The following is a 24,445-nucleotide window of genomic DNA, read 5'->3' as shown; positions in this document are numbered from 1 at the left end:
CTTTTTGCATGTGCAGCAACTGAGCTGCATGTGTGGGACTTTATCCGAAGTAGGTTTAGATATGGCCCGTGTCATTAGATTGTCTCCTTCTCTGCCAACACCTGTGTGGTAAGTGGCAGCGACCACTGGCAAGGTTATGAGAAGTGGTAAGGGGGAAGGAGACAGTGAAAGAATCAAAGATTACTGAGTGCCTGATAGGTGTGGATATTTATTAACACACATTGAACCTGTTGTTCAAAACCAGTCATGTGTCCATTCTGTTCTCTTCATAGGTGATCATGGAGGAAGCACTTTACTCCCGCCGAATGTCACCAACGAATTTCCAGAATATGGGACCATGGAGGACGGTGGAGAAGGCCTAAGAACTTCTCTCGAGTTTGATGCAGAGTCTCTGCCATGCTGCCCGCAGCGGCAGCAGGGGGTCCAGCCTCATGCCGGCCACCCCTCTGTGCTCAACAGTATTACAGAAGGACCAAACGATGTTGGGGGGGCCTCCTCTCAAAGTCACCTCAAGGAACAAAGTTTACAACCCATAGACTCTTTGATTTCAGCTCTGAAAGCTACAGAAGCCAGAATAGCTTCTGGAACGTTACAGGCTACAAAGGTACTGGACACAGATGCTGTTTCTAGTCACTCGGTTCAGCAGGTGGACAAAGAGCTGGACACTGCCAGTCATCAAACACAGACAGCCAACAAACTGTTCCCTGCTGGCCAGGAAAAACCACCAGATATACCTCTTTCAGCGGAAGTGACGACGGAGGAAGGTGTTCTTCTGCGCGTCCAGGAGGATCTGACAGTGCTGTTAAGTGGAGAAGCTCAGGGGGAGCTTTCCCGGGTAACTGCCAGTGGGAGGAAAGGGGCTCTCCGAGTGCAGGAGCCAGCTTGTCCCGGGTCCTCCCTGGGGGGCCCAGCAGCAGCCCACAGCTCTGCGGGCAGCACTGGCTTCCTGAGAGAGGGGAGGTCTGACCTGCAGAGAGAGCACGCAGGGGGATGTGATCGAGGCAGCTCCACGGGACGGCCTGGCCGGGTCAAACATGTGGAATTTGAAGAGGTGGAGATATTGTGGACAGGAGGGAAGAAAAGAGAGACCCGGCAGCCTGCGGATTTTGAGACATCCTTGGAAAGGACTACCTCTCCTGAAAATAAGGGGTTTTCCAAATTGCCAAGCCACCTCACCTCTTCTGCTGGTTTGTGTAATTCAGTTGGTTTCACCGAGCGTGTTGGGGGCGACACCTGGAGAGGTCCTTCAGAGAGGCCCGCCACTAGCTCGGGGACAGTTCCCTCCGCACCTCTTATTGAGAGTGGAGAGGATGAAGTCTTCCTGAAGGAAAACAAAGACCATCGTGAGGAGAAGCCTGAACTGGAGAGAGACAAGGAGAGGTGAGCTCCCATAGTCTTCCTGTCTGTGGTGCCTGACACATATAGTGGGAAACACTTATCTTTGCTTGGCTTTGACAACTCAGCTCACAATTTTCTGGGTCCTTTTTATCAAACAACAGAAGAGAAGTTCCTGTAAGCTAGATTCCTTCTAAGTTTCCAAGATATTCAGGAGATCTTGTTATCAAGTTGTCCATTAGGTATAGACCAGAAAAGCAGAATGATGGAGAGACTGTGAATGCTAAACTATGTGAATCCATTTCTGACATTTTGTTATATTTGACAGGCTTCAAATTTCACAACATCAAGGTAACTACAACACCCCACAATTATCTATATATATAAAAGCCTAAGTGACCATTCGACCGGTAACTATGACGTACACTGACCACCAGGGGGCAGACGCTCAGTGCACAGGCATGGAAACATGGAACAGACTGATGAATCTCAGAGGGAAGGGGGAAGAAGGGAGGGTGGGAAGAGATTAACCAAAGATCTTATATGCATAGTACAGTCCCGGTGCACGGATTCATGTACTGGTGGGGTCCCTCAGCCTGGCCTGCAGGGATCAGGTGGAAACTGGCAGTCCGACATCCCCCAAGTGGTCCCAGATTGCGAGAGGGTGCAGGCAAGGCCAGGGGACCCCACCAGTGCACGAATCCGTGCACCGGGCCTCTAGTCTTTAATAATATGAAAAGATTTGGACTCTTGACTTACCCTGTAGTCATTGTATCCTAACAGGCATATTTTCTGGGTGCAACACCAGTGCCTGCATCCAGCTACACACATGTATGAACACAGAGGTTCTGAGTGAGGGGATGGCTCAGTGTTTTAGGTTTAGAGAGGAGGTCAGGAGGCCAGAAATAGACTGTGTAATTCAGTTGTTCTGTGGCATTCACATGAGAATCCCTTCTCACAGGAAGAGCATGTTTTGATTATGTCCCTATTAAGTAAACTCAGCATCGTATGGTATTTCCTGGTCTTTCCATTCATTTCTGACATCACATCCACACCAGCTTAGAGCCTGGGTCCATGGAAGACACGCTCCCCGTCTTTCTCCACTTCCTGTGTGCGTGGTCTGGCCACACAGACCTCCTTTCGGCAGTCACCTGAGGCACCATTTCAGATTTGCACCATCTTTTCTGCCCTGTCTTCATGACGCCACATTTCATTGTTCTTATGGGAGAGCATCAGTGTCAAAGCTGAAGGACATTTTTTGTTTGTCTGGTTGGGATAGGGAAATGCCTTTTCCCCTATAATTAATTACAAGTACAAGGAGAGTGAGGCTCCTTTGAAATGGCTATCAGGGCTCCTCCTCTCCACACCCCCTTTCCCACCCCCCCAACACATAAATTATCCAGACTTCCCTCAAAAGCAGCCCTGATATGTGGCACATGACTCAGCAATTATATTTCCATGGAATATGCACTTTTGCTGTTGTGTAGATTATTCTTTTTTCCTTTCCTCCCTCCCGCCTTCCCTCCTTCCTTTTCTTCCACAAATATTTTTTGATTGTCTTCCATGTCCTTGACACTGCTAGATGCTGGGCATACATAAAGGAATGTTTAAAATAGACACAGCCGCCCTGGCTGGTTTGGCTCAATAGATAGAGCGTCGCTTATGGACCGAAGGATCCTGGGTTTGATTCCGATCAAGGGCACATACCTTGGTTGTAGGCTTAATCCTTGGCCCTGCTCGGGGAGTGCATGCAGGGACAACCAATCGATATGTCTCTCTCACATTGAGGTTTCTCTCTCTGTGTCTCTCCCTCTCCTTTCCACTCTCTCTAAAAATCAATGGAAAAATATCCTCCGGTGAGGATGAGCAAAAAATACCAAAACAAAAAATAGACACAGCCCATGGTCACTGCCCTCATGTAGTTTACTGCTGAAGATCAGCATTGACCACATAAACATATTAGTAATTGTAGAACCACAAATTGTGCTAGGTTCTGTAGGCTAAAGGAGAGAAACACACTAGAAAGAATCATTTGAATACAGGAGAGGCTAATTCATTTGGTGACTTGAGCAAGGCCCTTCTCTGGAGGTGATCATTAGGCTCAGCCTCGAGGAATGACTGTGAGTTAGCCAGGCAGAGAACGAACGGAGGGAGAAGATTCCAGGGAGAGGGACCCACAAGGGCAGAGGAGGCTGGATTGCCTGGAGTTGTGTGAAGCAAGGGCCTTATGACAAGTTTGAAGACTTGACACTCCACCAGTGTGGCTGGAGCATAAGGAGCTGGGGAGAGTGGTGGGAATCAGGAGCTTTATCATAGGAACTTTTCATTTATTCCAAGTATAGTGAGAAGCCTTAGAGAGACAGAAACCCTCTTGGTACGTGGTAGGCCTTCAGTCATTTAAAAACAACCAAGACAATTGTATTGTTGAAGGTGAATGCTGGCAATATCTAGGAGGAATGTAGATTACTTATGAGGTATTTTTATTCCTATTTTTATTTTGTTTCTATTTATAGGAATCTGAGGCTCAGAGAGGTTAAGTTGCTAGGTGACATAGCTAGCACTCAGCACACCCAGAATCCAGCTCCAGGTTTTTCTAATTCTTGACCTCATGTGCTTAACTGAGTTTTAAAATTTTTACCTAGTTATCCTAATGTTCATTTTTAATATTTGAAGAACCTGATACATATTAATTAATTAATGCCCCACACCCCTGTATGTTAACTTACAAATTTTTTCTAGGTTTTCACTGTTTTGGTTAGCCTTGTGGTAAACATTCTGTGGGCTTTTTTTTTTTTTTTAAAGGTCATTCACTGTCTAATTTTGGACTTGGAATCTCTCTGCAGTGCTGCCTTATGGTCAGCAGGGGGCAGCCCTCGGATTCTAATGTAGTCATCTGCTTGAGGGTGCTTGGTCTTTAAATCAGAAAGTATTAATAGACTGATGAAAGCTTAGTGTATTTTTACTCCATTAAGTTTACACAACATATTTACTTGCTTCTGTTAAAATTAAGCATGACGGTAGCTGTTAATTATTTGAATATGTGGAGTTTAGTTGGCTAAAATGGAAATACTTTATTGAAATATTCATTGGACGAATGTATTCACATACTAGGAAACTAGTTTGAACCTCTTAAATTATTTTGAGGGTAGTGTAGCACATGTAGGCTATGTTTTTCAACCTGAATTTGTTTCTATGGTATCTTCCTTCCCAAATATATTAGGACATAAGCCCAGTGAATACAAGTGTTAGCTCTACAGAACATTATTTTTTTATATGGTTGAAGGGGGGAAAGAATCAAAACAGAAAAGTTAACCTGATATTGAAATTCTTCATTCTCATTTCTTTGCAGGATTCTTGACCACGAGGAGCACTTTGCGGGAGGAGAGGATGACATCCTTGGGCCCGGGTACACGGAGGACTCCACGGATGTGTACAGCTCCCAGTTTGAAACCATCTTGGACAACACTTCTTTATACTACAGTGCTGAGTCCTTGGAGACATTATACTCAGAGCCCGATAGCTATTTCAGCTTCGAGATGCCCCTCACTCCCATGATACAGCAGCGCATTAAGGAAGGCGGTCAGTTCCTGGAGAGGACGTCAGTGGGGGGACAGCAAGACATCCTGAGCGTGTCCGCAGACGGCGGGATCGTGATGGGCTCGTCTAGCGAGATCACCAATGGGCTCAGTGGCGCTGGGGAATCCATCTACATGAAAGGCACCCCGGAGATTGCCTTCTGGGGAAGGTACTAGCCCCATCTCTGTTTTCATGCTGGTGGCTTTTGTATCATTTTCTCTTTGGGAAATCAGAGTGTGGAATGTATTTGAAAAGCATTTGGCCAGTTTCTGTGGATATAAATGAATGACGTGAGTAAGACATGATTTGGGTTTCAGGGGCAGGTAGAGCACCCTTTAGTGGTTTGCCAAATTGGCAAGCTGCGGTCCCTCATTTATTGGATGACCGTGTACACAGTGGCCACACCCCTGAACACACACCTGTGAGTGAGGAGGAGGAGATGTCAGCTCTGATGACGCAGCTTTGGTGGCAGGGCCTGGTGCTGTTAAAGGACACGGATAGGTCTCGGCTTTCATTCTGACACTGACATTGGTTGATGACGTGGAGCAGGTTGTTTGATTCGGCCAGAGATTCCTTAATTGAAAGCTGGGGGTGTGGATTAGATGGTCACCAAAGTCTCTTGCAGCCCTTTGCTCTGGAAGGTCCTGTTGTCGGGCAGTCGTCCTGTTCCTGGGACGGCAGGGAAGGATCTGATTGTGTGGGTGCTGGAGAGAGCTGATGCTTCGGTCAAGATATACATATTCTCTCTATGTTAAGAGTTGTCTACCTGGGAGATAAAATGATATTATATGGGTTCTATGTGCCATACCTGTCATTTAGTGATCCCTATTTAAGGGTTATCTAGCACTTCATTTCCTCTTGCTCATCATCCTCGGGCTGTTTACTTGTCCTTTAACATCTCCATGGGTGGGCAGAGCATGCTAAACTTCCCAAAGATTTTATGGATTTAGTTTTGACATAGTTTTCCTAAATTTAAGTGTGTTAGTGTGTGTTGGTGGAGGTGTCAGGGAGGTTAAATAGGGATAAACTGTTTTAAAGCTCAGTGCTTTAATTAAATGTCAGTATGCATAGTACAGTTTTTCAAGGAACCTCTTTTTATGAGCAATTCATCCTGTATTAAGCATTTTCTATCACCAGTTTGTTTATGGTTTATAGTTTGTTGGATGAGCACATTCAAGACTGGGACATTATAATATGTAGCTGTGCGTTTCCGTGTGAAATGGACCACGGATGTTGGTTGTCTTCTTGGGTCACAGTGAGATAATGAAAAGAACACAGATTTCAAAAGCAGAAAACATTGGTCTGAATTACTTGGGCAAGCCACTTCTTCTCTCTGAAACCTGCTTTATGTATTTGCAAAATAGGGTTAATGATCCCCAGTGCTCTGTGTGACTGTGAAATTTAAAGAGCTAATTGAGATTCAGATACCCAGCAGAGCCCTGGTTGGTGTGGCTCAGTTGGTTGAGGGTCATCCCATGCACCAAAAGATGGCCAGTTTGATTCCTGGTCAGGGCACTTGCCCGGGTTGCAGGCTCAGTTCTCAGTGAGGGAGAGGAGCCGGCAGGAGGTGGCTGATTGATGTTTCTCTCACATCAATATTTCTCTCTCTCTTACTCTCCCTCTCTCTCTCTATAAAAAAAAAAAAATCAATAAAAAATACTGGAAAAATAAAGTATCCAGCAGAGTACCTAGTACAAAGCAAGAACTTGAGTAAATGTGTTATTCAGAACTGGATGCTGGATGCTGATAAGCCCACATTTAGACTTCCTGCATCTCTGAGATGGGGCATCCCTGAGTGGAAGGTGCTACTGACAATTGTGCTACAATGCTATATAGCACAGGCGATGCAGAAATTTTCATTGAAATTCCAATCCCACTTTCTGGGACAAGCGAAAGTTACTTTTATTACAGACCCAAAATAGGTTGGGGAACTGAGTGTCTTAGGCCAATTGACTTTGCTACAGAAGCCACAGGGAGGGTAAGTAAATAAAAATCACAGAGTCAGAACAGGAAGGAATTGGGTGAAAGGTGTATCTAAAGTGTGGTCTGCTCCCTGAGAATAGGAAGTCATCATCCTTGGGGCCAGCTTAAGTGCCATCATTAGTAGGGCAGAGTTAGTTAAGGATGTGGGGGTCGGTGATAGTATTTTAGCTCCTCAGATTGAGACAGGGGTGTACTTCAGCCTCCTTGAGATAAGGTTTCAGCTGCGTCATGCGCATTGTTGGACCATGAGATCTTGCCCAACGATAAGACTGAATGAGAAGCATCTTAGAGAGGAGCCAGCCGAACTTCTCACCCAGCTCTGGGCACCTTTCCTCATGTCTATGTCTATGTTCAGGGTTAAAAAGGATAGGGCAGTCTCAGTGATCTTAAGAATTTTAAAGAAACTGTGATAACTTGCATGTGGTTTTTTTTAACCCCCTCTGCCTCTTGGTGCCTTGGAGGAGTTGCCGCACCAGAAGAATTGTAATGTAGGTAGAAGGATTATGACATTTTCCAGCTTTTGAAGTGGGGCCCTAGATAGCCTTGTTTTACAGCCAAGAATCTGAGCACCAGTTTGGTGGGATGGATTTACCTGGTGATAGATTCGGTACCAGAATTCAAATGGCCTGACTCCTAGACCAGGTACATTCACTATTTTAGCTGCCTGGTCTCATCTTTATCCTTTCATTTGATCTAATTTCTCTCAGTGCTTTATGTCTGTAGAGCCAGAAGTCTGAGCTGGTGATTATAGAGCTGCTTTTTGTTGTTGGTGGTGTGTTTCAGTTGGAGAAAAAAATTTACCAAATCGTTAATAAACATGTCTCCATAAATTTTAAAGTAATCAATGAGCCGGCTTTTAAAAATTTCTTCTGCATTGAAGCATTCTTCTGCAGAGGTAAGGAGGCAGACAAGGAGGTATTGAACCTACGAAGGGAATCCAGACTAAAATGCTGACTGCACAGTAGTGAATAGGATTGACTTCCCTCAGCCAAGACTCAGAGCTACAGTGGTAGGATTCAAGGAAAACAAATTTTAACTGTGTATTAATAAACGTGATATGTACACAAGAAAAATGATAAACAAAATAAGGACACATGCCTAGCATTCCATATCTATTCGCCAGCCCCTCCTGTTTTCTTGGCAGTGGACTGGGCAGGGCTGGGGTGGGGGAGGAGTCCTGACTGAATTGGATAAAGTAAACTCTGAAGAAGGAAAAAAGGCAAGGGGATGATATCCATCTCCTTGATGATGCTTCTGTGATTCCAGCTTGACATGATCCAAGAAAATTAAGCCCATCCCTGTTGAGGTATTTTAATGTTAGTTGACAGCCAGTAGAAAATATTATAAAATACTTTAGGTAAGTCTCTGAACACAGTTTTATATCATATGCATCCCATAGGTTTTATTATTTAGTAAATACATGGTGCTTAATTCTCTTTATAAGCTGGGAGAAAGGAACTATTAATGTCTTCATTTTCCAGACAAGGAAACTGAGGCACAGAACAGTTGAGCAACTTGCTCTAAGTCACATGGATAGTAAGGGGCATACCCAGGATTTGAGCCCAGGCAAATTTTGTTTCAAAACGAAAAGACACTTGTTTGGCATTTCTTATGTATATATTTTTTTAACCCTGTTCTGTTTCAGTAAGTGCCGTTAGTCGCTGAAAATGATGTCAGTGGTAGTATTTGATTTCTCTTGAACCCAGGAGACACTGTTCTCCATTGCTGCTGCTTTAGAGAAAGGTAGAATGTTTGGAAAGGTGATGAGGATGGTGTAGCACCTGAGCACATCTAGTTCCCCCTCAGGAAGTACCTTCCAGTCTGGGAGTGAGCCGCACTTTGCTGGCCAAAAGCTAGAGGGGGATTGTTCTTCCCTATTACTCTCTCCACTTAAGTCACAGAAGGAAATATTCAAATCTGCAGTATTCTCATATCAGGTTAGAAAGGACATGTTTAAAGAGTATGTGTGCTCACTGTTTGTCTTTTAAAGGATTATATACCTTTGTGATATCAAATAGTTCACTCTTCATAAGGTGAAAACGTCTTTTAAGATCCTGGAGTAAATCTAGACAGGAAGAGTTAAATTCTCTCAGGTGCTCCGAGTGCTCTGAACACCGAGTGTGAGCCAGGGAACCGCATGTCCGCCAGGAAGTAGCCCTGTGAATGTAATACAATATTTTAATGAAGGAGCAAAGAGTAGCATCCCCTCCCTTTGTGGTCCAGCTACAGAGCACTCAGGCTGGTGGGTCAGCGGTGCTGTGTGAAGTCCAGTCACATGGCTCCAAAATTAGAAAGGATAATTAGAGACTTACAGTAACACATGTTCCAATGGGTTCCTTTGTGTCTGGGTGCTTCTCCCTCGTCGGCCCATCAGCTGATGACTGCAACTTCAATCAGTAAGTTCTGGCCCGGAGACTGTCAGGCACAGATGTTGTCATTGTGACCATTAACGGAGCTGAATATTGCCCATTTCTGTTGAGCTTAGGTTTGGACAGACAGGAAGAGAGAGAAAGCAAATACAGCACTCTGGCAGAAGCTTCTCTTTTGGTTCTCTGAGATATATAAAACCTCCTTTTAAACTGACCTTTTTAGTGTCATAGATACATTTTATGTCTCAGCCTCGCAGTTTTTCTCTCGGATATGGCTGAGGATACCGAGTACTCAGGAGACCAGTGCAGCAGAGGAGGTGGATTACATCTGTGTGCCACTGAGATGCCTGAGGAGAGTGCTCCGCAGGATGTGGGTCCACTCTGAATTTGATAGTTGTGGTTTGGTGCCTTCCTCTTGTTTTTCCCCCTTCTCAAGTGGAATGCTGGCATTTAGGAGGATCCTCTTTCTTCCTCAGCTAGTCTCTCTCCTTAGTGTCTTTCTGCCTAGGAAAAAAGTCACATGAGACAAGATGAATACAGAAATTTGTTGGTGTATGATTTCAAAAAATTTTTTACATCCCCAATTAAAAACCTGCAGGCATTTTAACCGGCTTGTGGAAATACTAAAATCACGTGATCTAGTTAAGCTGGTGCCAGAGGAACAGATTTTGATCTTGTGAAACTGCCTTTGGAGAGCTGGCTGACCATGGAGCTCCCAGCTCCCAGCTCCGGGCTCCTCTCTCATTCAGAGCAGGAGGCTCTCACCGCAGGGTTCAGTATTGGTGGCTGTGGCTCTCTGGATCTTTTCAGTGTTATTCTTTCACATTTTAAAACTTGTTCTGTAGAAAATAGGTTCTCATTTTTCTCTTTCCAGCTTCCTGAAGCAGTTGTAATGGTGATGTTTTTGTTTGTTTAACCATAAAGGATTTCTTGCTCTGTAATGGGGTGGGGGCTCTACTAGGTTTCAGAGCCAGTCATATCCGGGTTCGAATGCTGCTTCAGTTACTTACTAGGTGTGTGATCTTTAGTAAATTACAATCCAGGAACCTTCCCCAGTGTAACCTATCTGGTATTGAAGGGTGAAGAAGATGAGATTATAATCACGTGGGGGAAAAAGTCAAGAAAAGAAGATCAAGTGGCTTAACAAGGCCTGGTTACATCATAGGAGAGAAATAAGTGAAAATGAATAATAATACCAGCAACAGTAGCACCTGAAAACAGTCATCTTGCCACTCACCATGTATTCAAGACCCATAGCACCCTCTGAGCTGCCAGCACAGGCCTCCAAACTCTAAGATAATCTGAATTTCCTGAAATATCACTTTTTTCCATAAGAGTACAATGCACTGCAGGAGGGCAGCATAAATACAGACAACAGGAGGTCAAGTCATCCTCTTTACTGGCTGCCTGGTTTGGGGTAAGTTGCTTCATTTCAAGGAACCTCTGATTCCTTACTGGGAAAGTGGAGATAAGCTACCACCCAATCTACAGTTTTGTTGTAAAAATTTGCTAAGTTCTGGTTTGTGGATATTCATTGTAAACCTATCATGGGTTTCACAATCGTCTGAACAACAGGAAAATAAGAAAACGTAAGAAAAAGGTTGGTGAAAATGAAAAACCAGAAGGATTTGGTGGATGTTTGAACACAGGACATGCAAACTGAGCCAAAAGGATTGTGAGATTTCAAGCCTGGATGACATGAAATCAAGTAAGGACCTCAGGAGTCCGGGAGAACAGCAGAGTTTGCAGGAGAGCACCCTGGAGTGGGGCAGTTGAAACAGTTAAATTTGAGGAAAGCGAGAGAGTCCTTCACGTGCAAATGCTAGTGAGAGTGTGGGATTGCAGCTCAGCTGGAGAGACTGGGAGTCCATTTAGAGGTGAGGCTTGCAGCTGTGGGTGCCAGCGAGCTCCTGGAGAGTGAGGAGTGGTCTGTTGCGCATCTCTCCAGTTCCGTCCGGAGAAAATGTGCTCTCTCTGGTGAGTTTCCTGGCAGCTCTTCTGCACTTGCCTCCCTTCTCTGACAGTGGCTTGGTTGTCATGGAGAACAGTGTGGAAACTAAGTGCTCCGGTCCTTGCTCTTGCTGTTCTGGTTGCCCTCAGGCAGGCCTGGCCCTGGCTCGGGTGGTTTTGGCTCTTTCTGTTTATTGGGTGGCTCTCGTATAAACTGGGGATGGCATCAGGAAATGTTCCTGAATTGGAAATAGGGTTTCCCAGAAACTTCTAATTCTGTAGTTTAAGCCTTAAAACAAACATAGTAATGCCCAGGATAGTGGTGGGTGTTGGTGTGAAGGGGGCTGTGGGTGCTGGTTCAGTGGATGATCTTTTATTAAGGAATATACTAAAAGACCTCAAATGGTAAAGGACATTGGCGCTATGTGTTATTACAAGGAGAATCGTAGCTCTAAATAAAAACGGGGCTGGCAGTTAATATTTGAACTGGTGATACAGCAATCATTTTATTCATATATCAGTGTAATATTTAATTTTCAAAGAAAGCAATAATAACATTTCCTCTCAGCAGAGGTCACTTAACACAAGATTTGCAACACTGGATGAGAAAGTTGTCCATTGAGTATGGTTTGAGGAAGAAAAAAGAAGACCTCTAAATAGTTTTTTGAAGGCATTTTCCATAGGAATACTATCTTATCAAAACCCCAAATAGGTACATTTCCTGTGTTTTAATCTTGCTTTTCTTTTTCTCCTATGGATCTTACACACTTTCTATAATATTAAATTGGCTCAAGCCCCTAATAGAGCCTTACTATTCAGTACCGGAGTGACCATGGTGCAAGGTAAGTTGAATGTAATCTTTCTCATGAATGCTAATGAGGATTAATATTAAGCTTCATCTAAACCAATGTTAGGTAAATACTTTGACTTCATAATCCCCACACCTCATATGCTACCTCATATGCCTGTGCCTGAGCCTTGATCCCCAGATATCTGCTGGTCTCCAAACCTGGAATTATTAAAGGAAAGCCCACACACACTAATCTGAAATTTTCAATCTTTCTAATTACCATTTTGGTCCCCTAAACTTGGGAGCTTGTTAGGAGAGCAAAATCTCAGGCCCCACCCTGAATTAGAATCTGCATTTTTAAGAAGACATCCAGGCGGTTTACATACAGTAAAGTTTGAGAAGCACTGGTCTAGAAGCACAGTGGTCCATGGAACAGATCTAAAGTAGGAAAGTTCTAGAACAGGGTTCTTGAACTTGACTGCACATTAGAGTTGTGTGGGGAGCTTTTTGAAATTCTGATTCCCTGAACTTTATCACTGGAGAGTCACCTGTACAGTGATAGCTTTAAACAGGTGAATCTTATATTCAGCCTAGGTTGTCAACCTCTCATCCTAGAGTTTGTTAGAAATGTGTAAGGGACCTCACCCCGACTACTCTCTTACATGTGTATTTTAACAAAATCCCAGGTGACTTATAAGCACTTTAAAGTTTGAGAAGCACTGGAAACTGTTTAGATGCAGAATACAAAGCTGACAGTTCCTTCCTTCAGGCGAGCAGGTCTGTTACAGGGAGAAATCTCCTAAGAGGTTTCTATACAAGTGAGTTGAGTGGCCCTGGCTGTGAGGCTCAGAATGGTTTCTCGTGTCATCTTTGGTCTGGTGATCATAGTGTGCCTATTCCTACTCTACAAATATAGGTCTTGATCCATTTTTCTGCTAGGAAACAGTATCATTTTTCCTAGTGAGGAGTGTGGGTTCTTAAGTCAGACTGCTTTGGTTCAACTTTTGGTGAATTAACACTCTAACCCTCAACGTTCTTATCTGGGGAAGGGGATAATAACTGTTATTAGCAGTAACAGCACTGCTTGAACTATTGTCTTCAAAACTTTTCAAACTCACCTGGTATAAATGGACTGTGGTCAGATTGACTTAGGATGTGGTATATCTGCAATAATAATTCTAAGAGCCTTGCGTTCCTTGAAGGTGAGGATATTTAATGGTAGTTTTATTGTGGTTATAATTACTCTATTTAGCAGCTCCCCAACACAAGGAAGCTGACATTTCCTAGTCAAGAGTGGTAATATAGAGTCTTTAGTATAGTGAAAATGAGAGACATTGAATAATTATTATTGTGAAACAAAATCATAAAAGGTCATTATTCACACTCAGCATTCCTCTAACAACTATTTTAAGATCCATTATATGATATTAAATACTTAGTCAGGTATGGGCCTGTCCTATGAGGCAGTGAACTACTCAAGTCTTTAGTCTTGAGACTCAGAGACCCGATTACAGGGTCCAGCACATATACTCAGTTTTTGTTGAATGAAGAACTTAATTAGCAGCTGCATTATGCTAGGTACTAGGTGTCTCCCAAGGAGGAGGCAGATCAGATGACTTCACAAATCACTCTGGTGCGGGACCTAGAGAGCCAGACAGTAAGGCTCCCAGGCTGGGGCCACTTAGCATGCTTTTCGCAGTGGGCTTTGAAGGAGGAGGTGGACATGTGTAAATGGCTGTGGGGGAGCTGGGGCAGGATGACTTTCCAATGGAACCAAACCGAGGCAGAAAGAGTAACAGCTGCTTGGGTTGGGGGGTTGAAGTTGGGAGTTGAGGGGATAATGCACCTCTGCCTCCCGTTCTGTTAATCTGCTGGACTGAACACATGCAGCTGTTCTCAAAAAGGTAGCCAGGATGCCGTTGCCACTTTACAGCTTCTGAAACATTTCAGGCATACCAGACGTGTGGAAAACAACAGAGACCCATGATCTCACCAGCCAGTTTCAGAAATAAAACATCATGGGTGAATCGCAAACTCCTGTGGATGCCTCCCTGGTCCCGTTCCTCTCTTCCTTTCCCTGAAGGCAGCCATTACCTGTGGGTGTTTATAGGTGTGCGTCCACAAACAATATACAGTATTCTTTCATACACTTTTGAACTTCATGTGGATGCTATCTTCTTGTTTCCTTTTGTAACTTGCTTGTTTTTGCTCAGTATTTCAAACTCATTCTTATTGATTCATAAACCCCAATTTATGAATTGCTGTATAGAATTCATTACATGAATATACACTATAACTTTCCTATTGATGAACATTTTGACTGTCTTGTATTTTTGTTATCTCAAATGGCACGGCATGGCATGGCCATGAATATTGTGATTCGTGGCATCGTGTGCACACATGGGAGGGTTTCTCTAGGCTAGGTATATATTTAGGAATAAAATTGCTGGACTGTAAGTTATCATTTTCTGGGTGAACCAAGACATTGTTGAAAGCGCATATTACATTTTCTTTGAGAGTATGTAATTTTATCTACAGCTGTCTGTAAAGTAACTTTTAGTTATTTTATCTCCTGATCCTTATAATTCCCATATCCCAACAGAAATAGCAGCAGGAGCCCAAAGAAAACGCCTGGGAAAGAAAATGAAGTGAAACCGGCTCCTTTGCCTGTCAGGGCACTGGTGCGGACTCTGTTATCCATTAGTGAGGTCTGGTGGCTGTCCTGTGGATCAGATTGCCCAGCTCCCAGCTCCCAGCTTCTCAGATGGGCTGTGGCAGTTGCTGCTGGTCTGACAGCTGGGAGTGTTGCCCACTTCTGGTTGTCTGACACCAGGATTTGAATGACAGGACACATGACTATTTTCACATCAACAATAGCAGAAAGACAGGCACAAAACTGGAAGTTGGAAAACAAATCACATAAAAGATTAAGTGTGAATCTAACACAGCTGAACTGTCTATAATTAATGAATTAGATCAATCTTGTTGCCTATTTCAGTCATTCCTTTAGGGCCAGGAATGTGTGTTGCTCTAGGAAATTATGGTCCTTAAAAATAGTACTTCAAAAACCTTCGTGCTATAAAAGAAAATGCAGAGTTGACTTGCTTTTTTTAAATGGTGTTGGACAACCTTGTCTTTTTCCCATAAGCAGCCACGGCTCCATATAAACTAAGCCGGTTGAACTTGCTCCCTATTGCCAGCCTGCTGCCCGGCTTCCAAAGAGTTAAGCTGGAGGTTTGTGAGGTCATGTGTGACCTCACTGGGTCTGGACTTTTGAAGCAGAGCTCTTGGAGGGAAGCTGCCTGTTGAGAGGGGAGGCTGGGCAGAGGGGGAAGTCCTTCAACTTTTTCAAGTTCTTGCCCCTCAGCCCCTGAGGGATATAGTGGCATTCTGGGAGCATGTCACTGTGGAGTCTGTGTGCAGCCGTGTGCACGCACCACAGAAGCAGCTGTGGAAGTCCATTAAAAGGGCCCTTGCAGACGATGAAGGCTTGCTGAGCAGATGGACCGGGAGAATGCTGTTTGCATCTGTGACAGAATTATGGGCAGACGGTTTGCCGATGGAGGTAACTGGAATTCCGCTTGTTTTCTTTGTTTGGTCCTGGGCCCTGCTGGATAATGCATACGATGGTAGTTACAGAAAATGCCTTGATGTTAAGCTGCTTTATTTCAAATGAAAAACATTGTAAGAAAGTCTTAGAAACTTAGGAGAATGATCATTCTTAGAGGCTGTTTTCTAAATTAGGTGACAGAAATGAAAAGGGTGCATTTGTTAGGGGTTTCTGATGTTTAGTCCAGATGAGACGTCTCCCAGCATAGACTGGTGGTGGGACGTAGCCTGGTGCTCCCAGACTGTGCGCTTTCAGATACCTTTTGTGAAACTGGAACTTCATTCAGGCATTGGAAGGTCACCAAGTTGAGCTGGTCATTCAGTGGGGTCCATTCTGCCAGGGCACAAGGCCATCATTCTTGTTTCGGTGTATCACTGCTCTAAAGGGACTGTGTTGTTGGGATAGAACATGATTTGTCTTAGAATTCGGCATTTGGTTTGAAACTTCAAAGGCTAGCCAGTCGTCTAAAGAAAAAAGTCATAGGGGTTGTTTCTGTGGGTGTGTTTTTTCTGGAGTTGAGGGACTTTCAGCCGCACAGTTTATCTCTGGGAGGGTCTCTCTCTGTGTTCATGTTCCGCAGGGATAGACAAGTGCAGGGTGTGACCTCAGTGATGGTAACAAAGGAGCTCCGGCCAAGTGCACTGACATTACCTCCAGTCCTTTTGTGTTGATCCTCACCCAAGGATATTTGTTTCTCTTGGTTTTTAGAGAGAGTGGAAGGGAGGGGAGAGACACACAGAGAGAAACATCAATTTGAGAGGGATACATCGATTGATTGCCTCCTGCACACATCCTGGTGGGCACACTGACCAGGGCTGGGGATCGAGCCTGCGTTTCCTTCGCTGGAATCGAAGCCCAGACCCTTCAATTTGCAGGCTGATGCTGTAACCACTGAGCAAACCGGCTAGGGCTATGTCCCTTCTTGAGATGCTTAGGGTTAAAGGATTTTTGAACACCCCAGAGCCTGTGCGAACGCCAGTGCTTGAACATACAGGCTAGTCAGCTGATTATAGCAGGTGTTTTTGTGGGTATGTATTGGTTAAGTTGGTATTTTTTGCCTTGTTTATAGATTTTTAAGTTCATAATTTTAAGTTCATATTTCCAGTATTTTATTTTTTTAAATCTTTATTGTTGAAAGTATTACTTATGTCCCCTTTTTCCTCCTATTGACCTCTTATAGCCCGTCCCCACCCCAGCCCCAGGCCTTCACCATCCTATTTTCTGTGTCCATGGGTTATGAGTATATGCATACCAGTTCTTTGGTTGATCTCTTCCCGCGTATGTCCAGTATTTTATATCATTTGTCTTAGGTGTCCCATCAGTATAAAGTTTTTACTTCTTTCTAAGTGGATGTTTTGTTTCATAGCTTTAATAATAAAGGACAAAGAGAGTGCTTGAAAAAAAGGACGTGAAACATATTTTGTGAGGCATAATGCATAGTGGTTATGAGCCTGGACCTCGGCATTGTAGGCCCATTGGTTTAAGTTTACCTCTACTTCTTACTGTTGGACCTCTAGTAAGTTACTTAAGTACTCTTGTTTGGTTTCTTCACATGTAAAGTAGAGATGCTAATATGAGGAGTCTGTGGTGTGAGGATTAATTGAGGTGCAGTGCATGGGAAGTATTTAGCAAAATTTCTCCTGCATTAATAAAAGCTAGATTAATATTAATAAACCTTGGCTACTATTATGTTTAAATTAGTAGCCCTGTGCACGAATCCGTGCGCCAGTAGCTCGCCAGTAGCTCACTGCCACCCTCCAGTAGCTCTCCGCCCATTGCCCCACCCTCCTGTAGCTTCTTCCCCTGTCCCTCCTCCCCCATCTCCCCTCATAGCTTGCTGCCCTGCCCCCTCCTGTAGCTCTCCACCGCCCACTTGTAGCTCGCTGCCCCTCCCTCCTGCTGATCTGTGATCCGGTCGTTATGCGCAGTGGTCGGCAAACTCATTAGTCAACAGAGCCAAATATCAACAGGACAACGATTGAAATTTCTTTTTTTTTAAACTTAAACTTCTTCTAACGCCACTTCTTCAAAATAGACTCGCCCAGGCCGTGGTATTTTGTGGAAGAGCCACACTCAAGGGGCCAAAGAGCTGCATGTGGCTCGCGAGCCGCAGTTTGCCAACCACGGGGTTATGTGGTCGGTCATTACGCTTCACGGCATAATGACCATTTGCATATTACATCTTTATTATACAGGATTGTTCTTTCTAATTAATGTGAGGCACCTGAGGAGGAGTTAGAGTTGTGGCTATGCTGTAAGCATGTGGCAGGGTTCCAGGTGGCACCTTTATAGTGCCTGTACCCCATAGGGGGCCCCTCTTCCTAGCCATCGGTCACCTCTTGAACTTGGCCTTTGGTGGCAAGGAGGGCTGGGAGGGAAAAGTGGGTCAGTTAGTGCAAATCCATCAACACTTAGTGGGAACATCATTAGGCTCCTGTCCTGCCCTGTCAATAATGTGTTGGTTTCATCATCTTTGAATATGGAGAATGGCATTGCAACACTTGTACCTCATCGTGGCATGTGACCCATGCTGGGAGTAAGAGTGAAATGGTTGTCAGGACCTGCCGTTCTTCTGCGATCTTTCCATCTGCTGGCGCAGAGTGCCCTCCGCCACGCAGCGGTGTCTGCTCTTGGAGGGGTTATCTGTGTTTCTAGGGCGGCCTTTCTATCTCTGTGTTCCAGGAGTTAGTAGCGGTGCTAACTAACTGCTTAGCTCCTAGTTCCTGGACTGTAACTTGTGGACAGCATCTTTTTCCCATGGTTATTGAGCCGGTAAAATATGTGAAAATGCCTGGCACAGAGTAAGTACTAAATACTAACAAACTTTTTGCTTCTCCCAAAATTGCTCCATTTCTTCTGTTGCTGTGAAGGTAATTTGTAAGTCTCTCCTTGTTTTGTTTTATACAAGTCTCATGTCTGATCAGTGCTTCTAAAGCTTTTAATTTAAACAATTTGCTTGTGTTATTAGTGGACTCCATCTAGTGTCAGTTTCTCTGTTTGCCTCCATGACTTCCCAGTACAGTCTATAATCCTTACAGCTTTTAAATTTAATTTGAACTATGACAGGAGTATGTGCCAATGGTAACAATCCAGATAGGAGTTCGTTTGGTGTCACTTCCTAGAGGGAAGCTGCTGATGGTTCCCAGTGTATCTGTGCGAGGCGAGGTCTGGGCAGCTCATTGGGAACCAACTGGAAACTACCTTCCTGGTGCAGAGGACAGATTGGCATGGAGAGTGCTGTCCGTGTCGCCAGCGCCCGTGCAGCTCGGTCCCTCTCCAGTTCCACAGCACAGTGTGTGGAAGGCTCGGGAGCTCCCTTGAAGGGATCTGCCTGCACAGCTGGGTGTGTCACCGAGAGCCCAATGTGCTTGACTGGTTGGTCCAGCTCTAGCCACACTGTTTGGTTCATGTGATCAGGCCAGAGCCTTGCAGCAGTGTGAGGCACAGGGCTTCTCTCAGACTCTTGGGGCTGAACCTGCTTGAAAAACACTCAGTCCTGCAGTTCTGGGGAGGCAGAGCCTGGGTTGGGTTCCAGCAAGGATTTTAGTCATTGTTTCGCTGGCCTGAGGGTGTGGTTCAGTCAGCCTGGTCTGCTGTTGTGTTTGGCTTTTGGTCACTAATAACACTGGGCGGAGGAGGTGTAGAAGGAGGTGCACTGAATAGGGGGTTGGAAGATGCGGGTTCAACTTCCAGCCTTGCTGTTTACCAGCTGTGAGCCTGCACAGGGCTTCTTTAGTCCTCAGTTTCTTTACTTGGGAAACGGGACCATTGTGAGGGTGAAATAAAATGAACAAACAAAAAACCAAACTCATCCACAACAGAATGGGGAAGGGGGTGGAGGGAGTCAAAAGAGGATCAAATACAAGGTGACGGAAGGAGAATAACGGACTTTGGGTGGTGAGCCTTTAATATACAGCTGTTATATTATAAAGTCGTACACCTGCAATTTGTAATTTATATGTTTTTGACCAATGTTACCCCAATAAATTTAATAATAAAATATATAATGTACGTGAAAGTGTTAAATAGACTGCAAAGTTCTGTATGGATTTTTAAAATATGTTTTTCTTAAAGAACTGGCTCATTCCCCTGAGCTGGTTTAGGTAGATTGAAATATTTGTGCTTTGGAGGAGGAGTAGGAACAGTGTAGCTGCCTGGTATTTGGTGTCATTGGACTTTACTCCATTTCTTCACGAAGGTCATTTGGCCCCTCTGCTCTTGAGTGCCCCCATCATGCCTACAGCCTGGATTTGAAGGGAGGAGAGCAATATAATTTCTGTGCTCAGAATGTTCCCCACTCCCTTTTGTTGATTCAGCTGGTCCTTTATTGAGGCTCTGCTTCTCAGCAGGGGAAGCACTGAGACTGAAGCCCTGTGCCTCCCCCATTTACCCAGCTCTGCTGCTGGTTGTGAGACCTGGGGTCCCTCAGTTTCCTCATCTGTACAACGAAGGGGTGGACTAACAGGCCGTTTTGCATGTTGGGTGAAGATGGTGACTGTCTTTCTTTTTCTGTCTTCCTTCTACCTTGCTATATCCATCATCTTATTGACCAGTTTCTCCTTCCCCCTTTTAAACAACGTAGGACAGTTATCTTCATAAAATAAGATGAGTGAGTAATGAAGCTCAACATCCAGTCAAGGGCGTTGTGTTGACTTCTGAGACTTAAATGTAATGAAAGCCTTTTAAGGGTGACAGGGTGTTAGGGTGAGTATCAAATTGTCCTGCCTATAACCTCCTGACTTTGACATTGCCTTGTTTTATAGTCATCCATGACTAATCACTCTCTGATCAGGGCTTCACGTCTCAGCTCTGTTATGGGAGCTGTGAGTACCTGAAAGGGGAAGGAAAGGATGGCATGGCAGCTGGTCGCTGAAATGGAGATGCCATCCTGAGAAGAAATGGAGAAGGAATATTCTTTTAGCCAAGACTGTAATCCCTTCAGGACAGGGGCGGAGGCTTTTGCCAGGCTGTGTGGGAGACGTGTGCTGTGCTGTGGTTTGGTTCTCAGTGCTAGTCATCCATCCTGGTTTCTCAAGTTCTTTATCTAAATCTTGTTGAATACAGGAGCACATCTATCTTGAGTGGACATTTTCCTCAGCCTTTCCCAGGTGACTGCACTTCTAGGTGACAGAATGATAGGGAAACATTTGTATTTCTTCCGTATTTGCTGCTAAAAGATAAACAAAAAGACAGTGAAAAACTATCTCTGCAGCATGAAAATCAGAAGGCCCAGGACAGGCCCAAATTGTGGGAGACAGTGTCTGGCTCCTAGAACTTGTGGGTAGTGAGGACCTTGGGGGACTCATCAGCTGGGCCAGCTGTTAAAGTCCCAAGGAAGATGTCCTTCTCGTTGAAACAGTTCACCTAAAGAATTGCAGGACTTGTGGCTTCAAAGGCAGTGGTTGTTAAGAGGAATGCAGATTTGTGTGTGATTGGCTGTATAGCCCAAGTGTATGACTATGTGTTGTAGGAGTTATCTCAGTTGTAGACTCTTCCAATAGCAATGTAAGTGGCGATTCTTGCTAATTCCAAAGGGCCAGGTCTCAGATATTTACCTTGCATAAACTTTGAATCAAGTACATCAACACCTATTAAAATGCCAGGTATATAAGTGCCCCTTCAGGATTGGAGGTGGGGATATGGCTGACTGGTTTGGAAGGTAATGAAGAGTAAACCTAAGTTGTAAATTGACTGCATTTTCTGGCATCTTGACTTTGAAAGCTGGTATGTCCCATCCTTGGCTATGACTGAATTCACAGTGGAAATCGCATAGCAGAGCATTTTCTGCAGCTTAAAAATGAGGGGACGAAAAGTATCTACGTGAAACACAGCCACAGAAAGTCAGTTGCCACATTTTAATGGAATAGTAAACTGCCTGATCGGAAGGCCTCACTTTCTATGTGGGGTCCTGGTAAAGTTACTGGTCATTCTGGGGCCCCCTAGTTGATAAGCAATATGGATTTCACAACCCCATCCTTTGAGAGTAACTTCTTTAAAAAGAGAGAGAGAGAGAGAAAGTGAGAGGAAAATTTTTTAACAAAGTATTTTACTGGGAACTTTAGGTTGAACAAAACAGGTACCCACCACTGCACTCACACACAAAAGGCTATTTCCAGAAACATCGGGAGTTGAGAGAGAACTGTCAGTAAAGCGATTGAAATGTCAGCACTGCTCCATGCTGCTTCTCAGTTCCATGGCGGTCACTTGGCTGCCTGAGTGGGAGACGGCCATCTCCTGAGTCAGCAGCATCTCTTCCTGTGGCATCCAGGTCTTCTTGGGAGGTCTCAGGGCCCCACAGCCACGAGGCCAGTGCTGGCAAGAGACTGAGAGATCCATCGCTGAAGCCAGGCTGTGGGCCAAGGGTGGAGTTGCCCCACCCAGTGTGTGTTAAGTATCAGAATCCACCCATGGTTGGCTAGTGTAGAAGTAATATTTATCTTGTGTTGCACTCAGTTCTATGAAAATATATCTGAAGACAGCAGTCTGCTGGAACTGTACACCAACTTGGCTAGAAATGGAATTAGATAGGCCTAAAAAAACTTGTAGAGAAATTGTCATTAAAGGAAGTAACAGGATTTAGGGATCCCCCCTCACCCCCCCGCCCCCCTCCCCGCCGTCCTTAAAATAAGCTCTTTTTTGTGTGCTCTGAAGCCGTTCTTTCCACTTGGTTTCTTGATGGCACGTTTTCTCCCTTCCTACTCATCTCCCCCTGCCTTTCCTGCCCCATCTTCAGAGTTATTCACGTTGTTACGGATCTTTTCCTTTCCCTGAATATTTAATCGTGCTCACAACCCCCCCCCCCCATTGTGTCTCCAGTCCACATTTTGTCTTGGGGAGCCTCAGTAACCACTGATGGGCTGGAACTAGAAGTCATGATGTTGTTGTAGCCATTGCACATCTCAGGCCAGTGTGACGCTGATGTGCCCAGCGTGCCTCCGGAGCCTCCTGCGGGAGGTGGATGTCTGCAGTAGTTCAGGGTCAGCTGGTGAGACGAGGGTCTTGTGGAAAGAGTGTGATGGGGCTCGGGGTTCCAGTTGTCTGTATCTAAATTTTTGGCCTCTCTCTGAAGCCTCCATTCACTCATCTGGAAATGAGATTAGATTAAATAACTTGCAACGTATATTTCCATTCCAAAAATCCATTACTTGACTCTGTGAAATCATACTCCTTCTGGCTCCTTAGATTAGAGCTTTGTGACCATTTAGGATCTTCTGTACAAGAACAACTTGAAAACCAGAGAGGAGCCTGTGGACTTGGAGCAGGTAGAATAACACCAACACTGAGCAGCGATGCTAGTAGCCTGCCCAGTGATAAGACGGAGAGCACGCACAGGGAGGGAGCATTTCCATTCTTGAGCCGTCTTTCTTGGGGTGTTTCCACAGCTTCACTCTTAGTCTTGTTCTCCCATGGAAGCAGCCTGCACTGGTTACCCTTTCTCAGAATTGACCAATAAGAGACCCCAAATGCACCTCTTCTAGGAAGGTGAGCTCAGAGACAGTAGGAGATTATAATTCTCTTCTTGGCTGAAGTAAGTGACTGATGGTTGCATCTTCTCCATCCCTTTTCAGAGGCTCCTTGTTTCTCACTTCAAAGCAGAAGTGGGAGCCACAGCAGCTGAAACGAAACCAGGACGTAGGAGGTGAAAGTCCATGTGATTCCTCCTTGACTTGTAGTTGTCCAGTGTAAGGATATTGTAGGCCCTTTGTGCAGGAGAAAACTTCTCTCCTTTGGAGTGGAAGAAGTATGGAGTTGGCAATCTGGGGTATATTACACTAACTCCTTGAAACTGAACATGTTGCTAACCAAATTCTGAGCTGATGTTATCTTTATTTATCTTTATTATTTTTTTGTTAATCTTGAGGATATTTTTCCATTGATTTTTAGGGAGAGTGGAAGAAAGGGGGAAAGACAGAAAGAAACATTAATATGAGAGAAACACATCCATTGGTTGCCTCCTGCATAAGCCCAAAGAGGGCCCAGGCCAGGGAGGAGCCTGCAGCCAAGGTACACACCCTTGGCCAGAATCAAACCCAGGATCCTTTGGTCCGCAGGCCGATGCTCTATATACTGAGCCAAATCAGCTAGGGCTGATCTTATCTTTAAAATACGATTGGGCTAGGCCAGTGGTCGGCAAACTCATTAGTCAACAGAGCCAAATATCAACAGTACAATGATTGAAATTTCTTTTGAGAGACAAAATTTTTAAACTTAAACTTCTTCTAATGCCACTTCTTCAAAATATACTCGCCCAGGCCGTGGTATTTTGTGGGAGAGCCACACTCAAGGGGCCAAAGAGCCGCATGTGGCTTGTGAGTCGCAGTTTGCTGACCACGGGGCTAGGCAATATTTAGGGTGTTTTCCAGGGCCAACACCAAGAACCTGTGATTTTCCTCTTCGTTGGCAAGACCATGAGAGAGGAGAGTCGGTGAGGGAAGAGGAGGGATCAGAGCAGCCGGGACTGCTGATGCCTTGTAGAGCCTGTAGCGTCCTTGAAGGCAGAGGCTGTCCTCTAATTTTTGTGCAGCCCAAGTCCAGGTTACCCCCGAACATCTTAAAGTTGGTTGTTCCTGTGGTCAATGCACTGATTTTGGCATTTGTTTATCAAGGCGCCAGCAGTCTAAGGCACAACCTCCCACAGACTTCAGTGGCTGAGTTTTTCCCGTGGTGGCGGCAGAACTTTTGAACTGGCTGCACCTTCTCCAGGAGAATGTCTCCCTCCTGGGAGAAGTGGAAACGTTTCTATCCATCTCCCTCTTTCTGTTTCTTTGGTTTTTTGTCTCTTCAGTATAAGCCTCAAGGATGTTCGTGGTTCCCCAGCCTAATAGCCTGTGT

General features: G+C 44.7%; 1 protein-coding gene across 2 annotated transcripts in view; it reads left to right on the top strand.

Moving 5' to 3' along the window:
* Window positions 1–219: 219 nt before the first annotated feature.
* Window positions 220–24,445, top strand: part of PSD3 (pleckstrin and Sec7 domain containing 3) — a 264,762-nt gene continuing 240,536 nt past the window's right edge. The window contains exons 1-2 of one of the 2 annotated variants that reach the window (XM_054719991.1): window positions 220–1,380; window positions 4,685–5,080. In XM_054719991.1, the coding sequence (XP_054575966.1) occupies window positions 338–1,380; window positions 4,685–5,080 (1,439 nt within the window). In that variant the 5' untranslated portion in view covers window positions 220–337. Of the gene's footprint in view, window positions 1,381–4,684; window positions 5,081–15,325; window positions 15,569–24,445 lie in introns of those variants that run through there. The other variant, XM_054719993.1, reaches the window with a different exon arrangement.

This window comes from Eptesicus fuscus, chromosome 8 (assembly GCF_027574615.1).
Source record: "Eptesicus fuscus isolate TK198812 chromosome 8, DD_ASM_mEF_20220401, whole genome shotgun sequence".
NCBI classification, from domain to species: Eukaryota; Metazoa; Chordata; class Mammalia; order Chiroptera; family Vespertilionidae; genus Eptesicus; species Eptesicus fuscus.
Note: the sequence above shows the minus strand (reverse complement) of the source record. Positions and strands in the feature narration are given on the sequence as shown.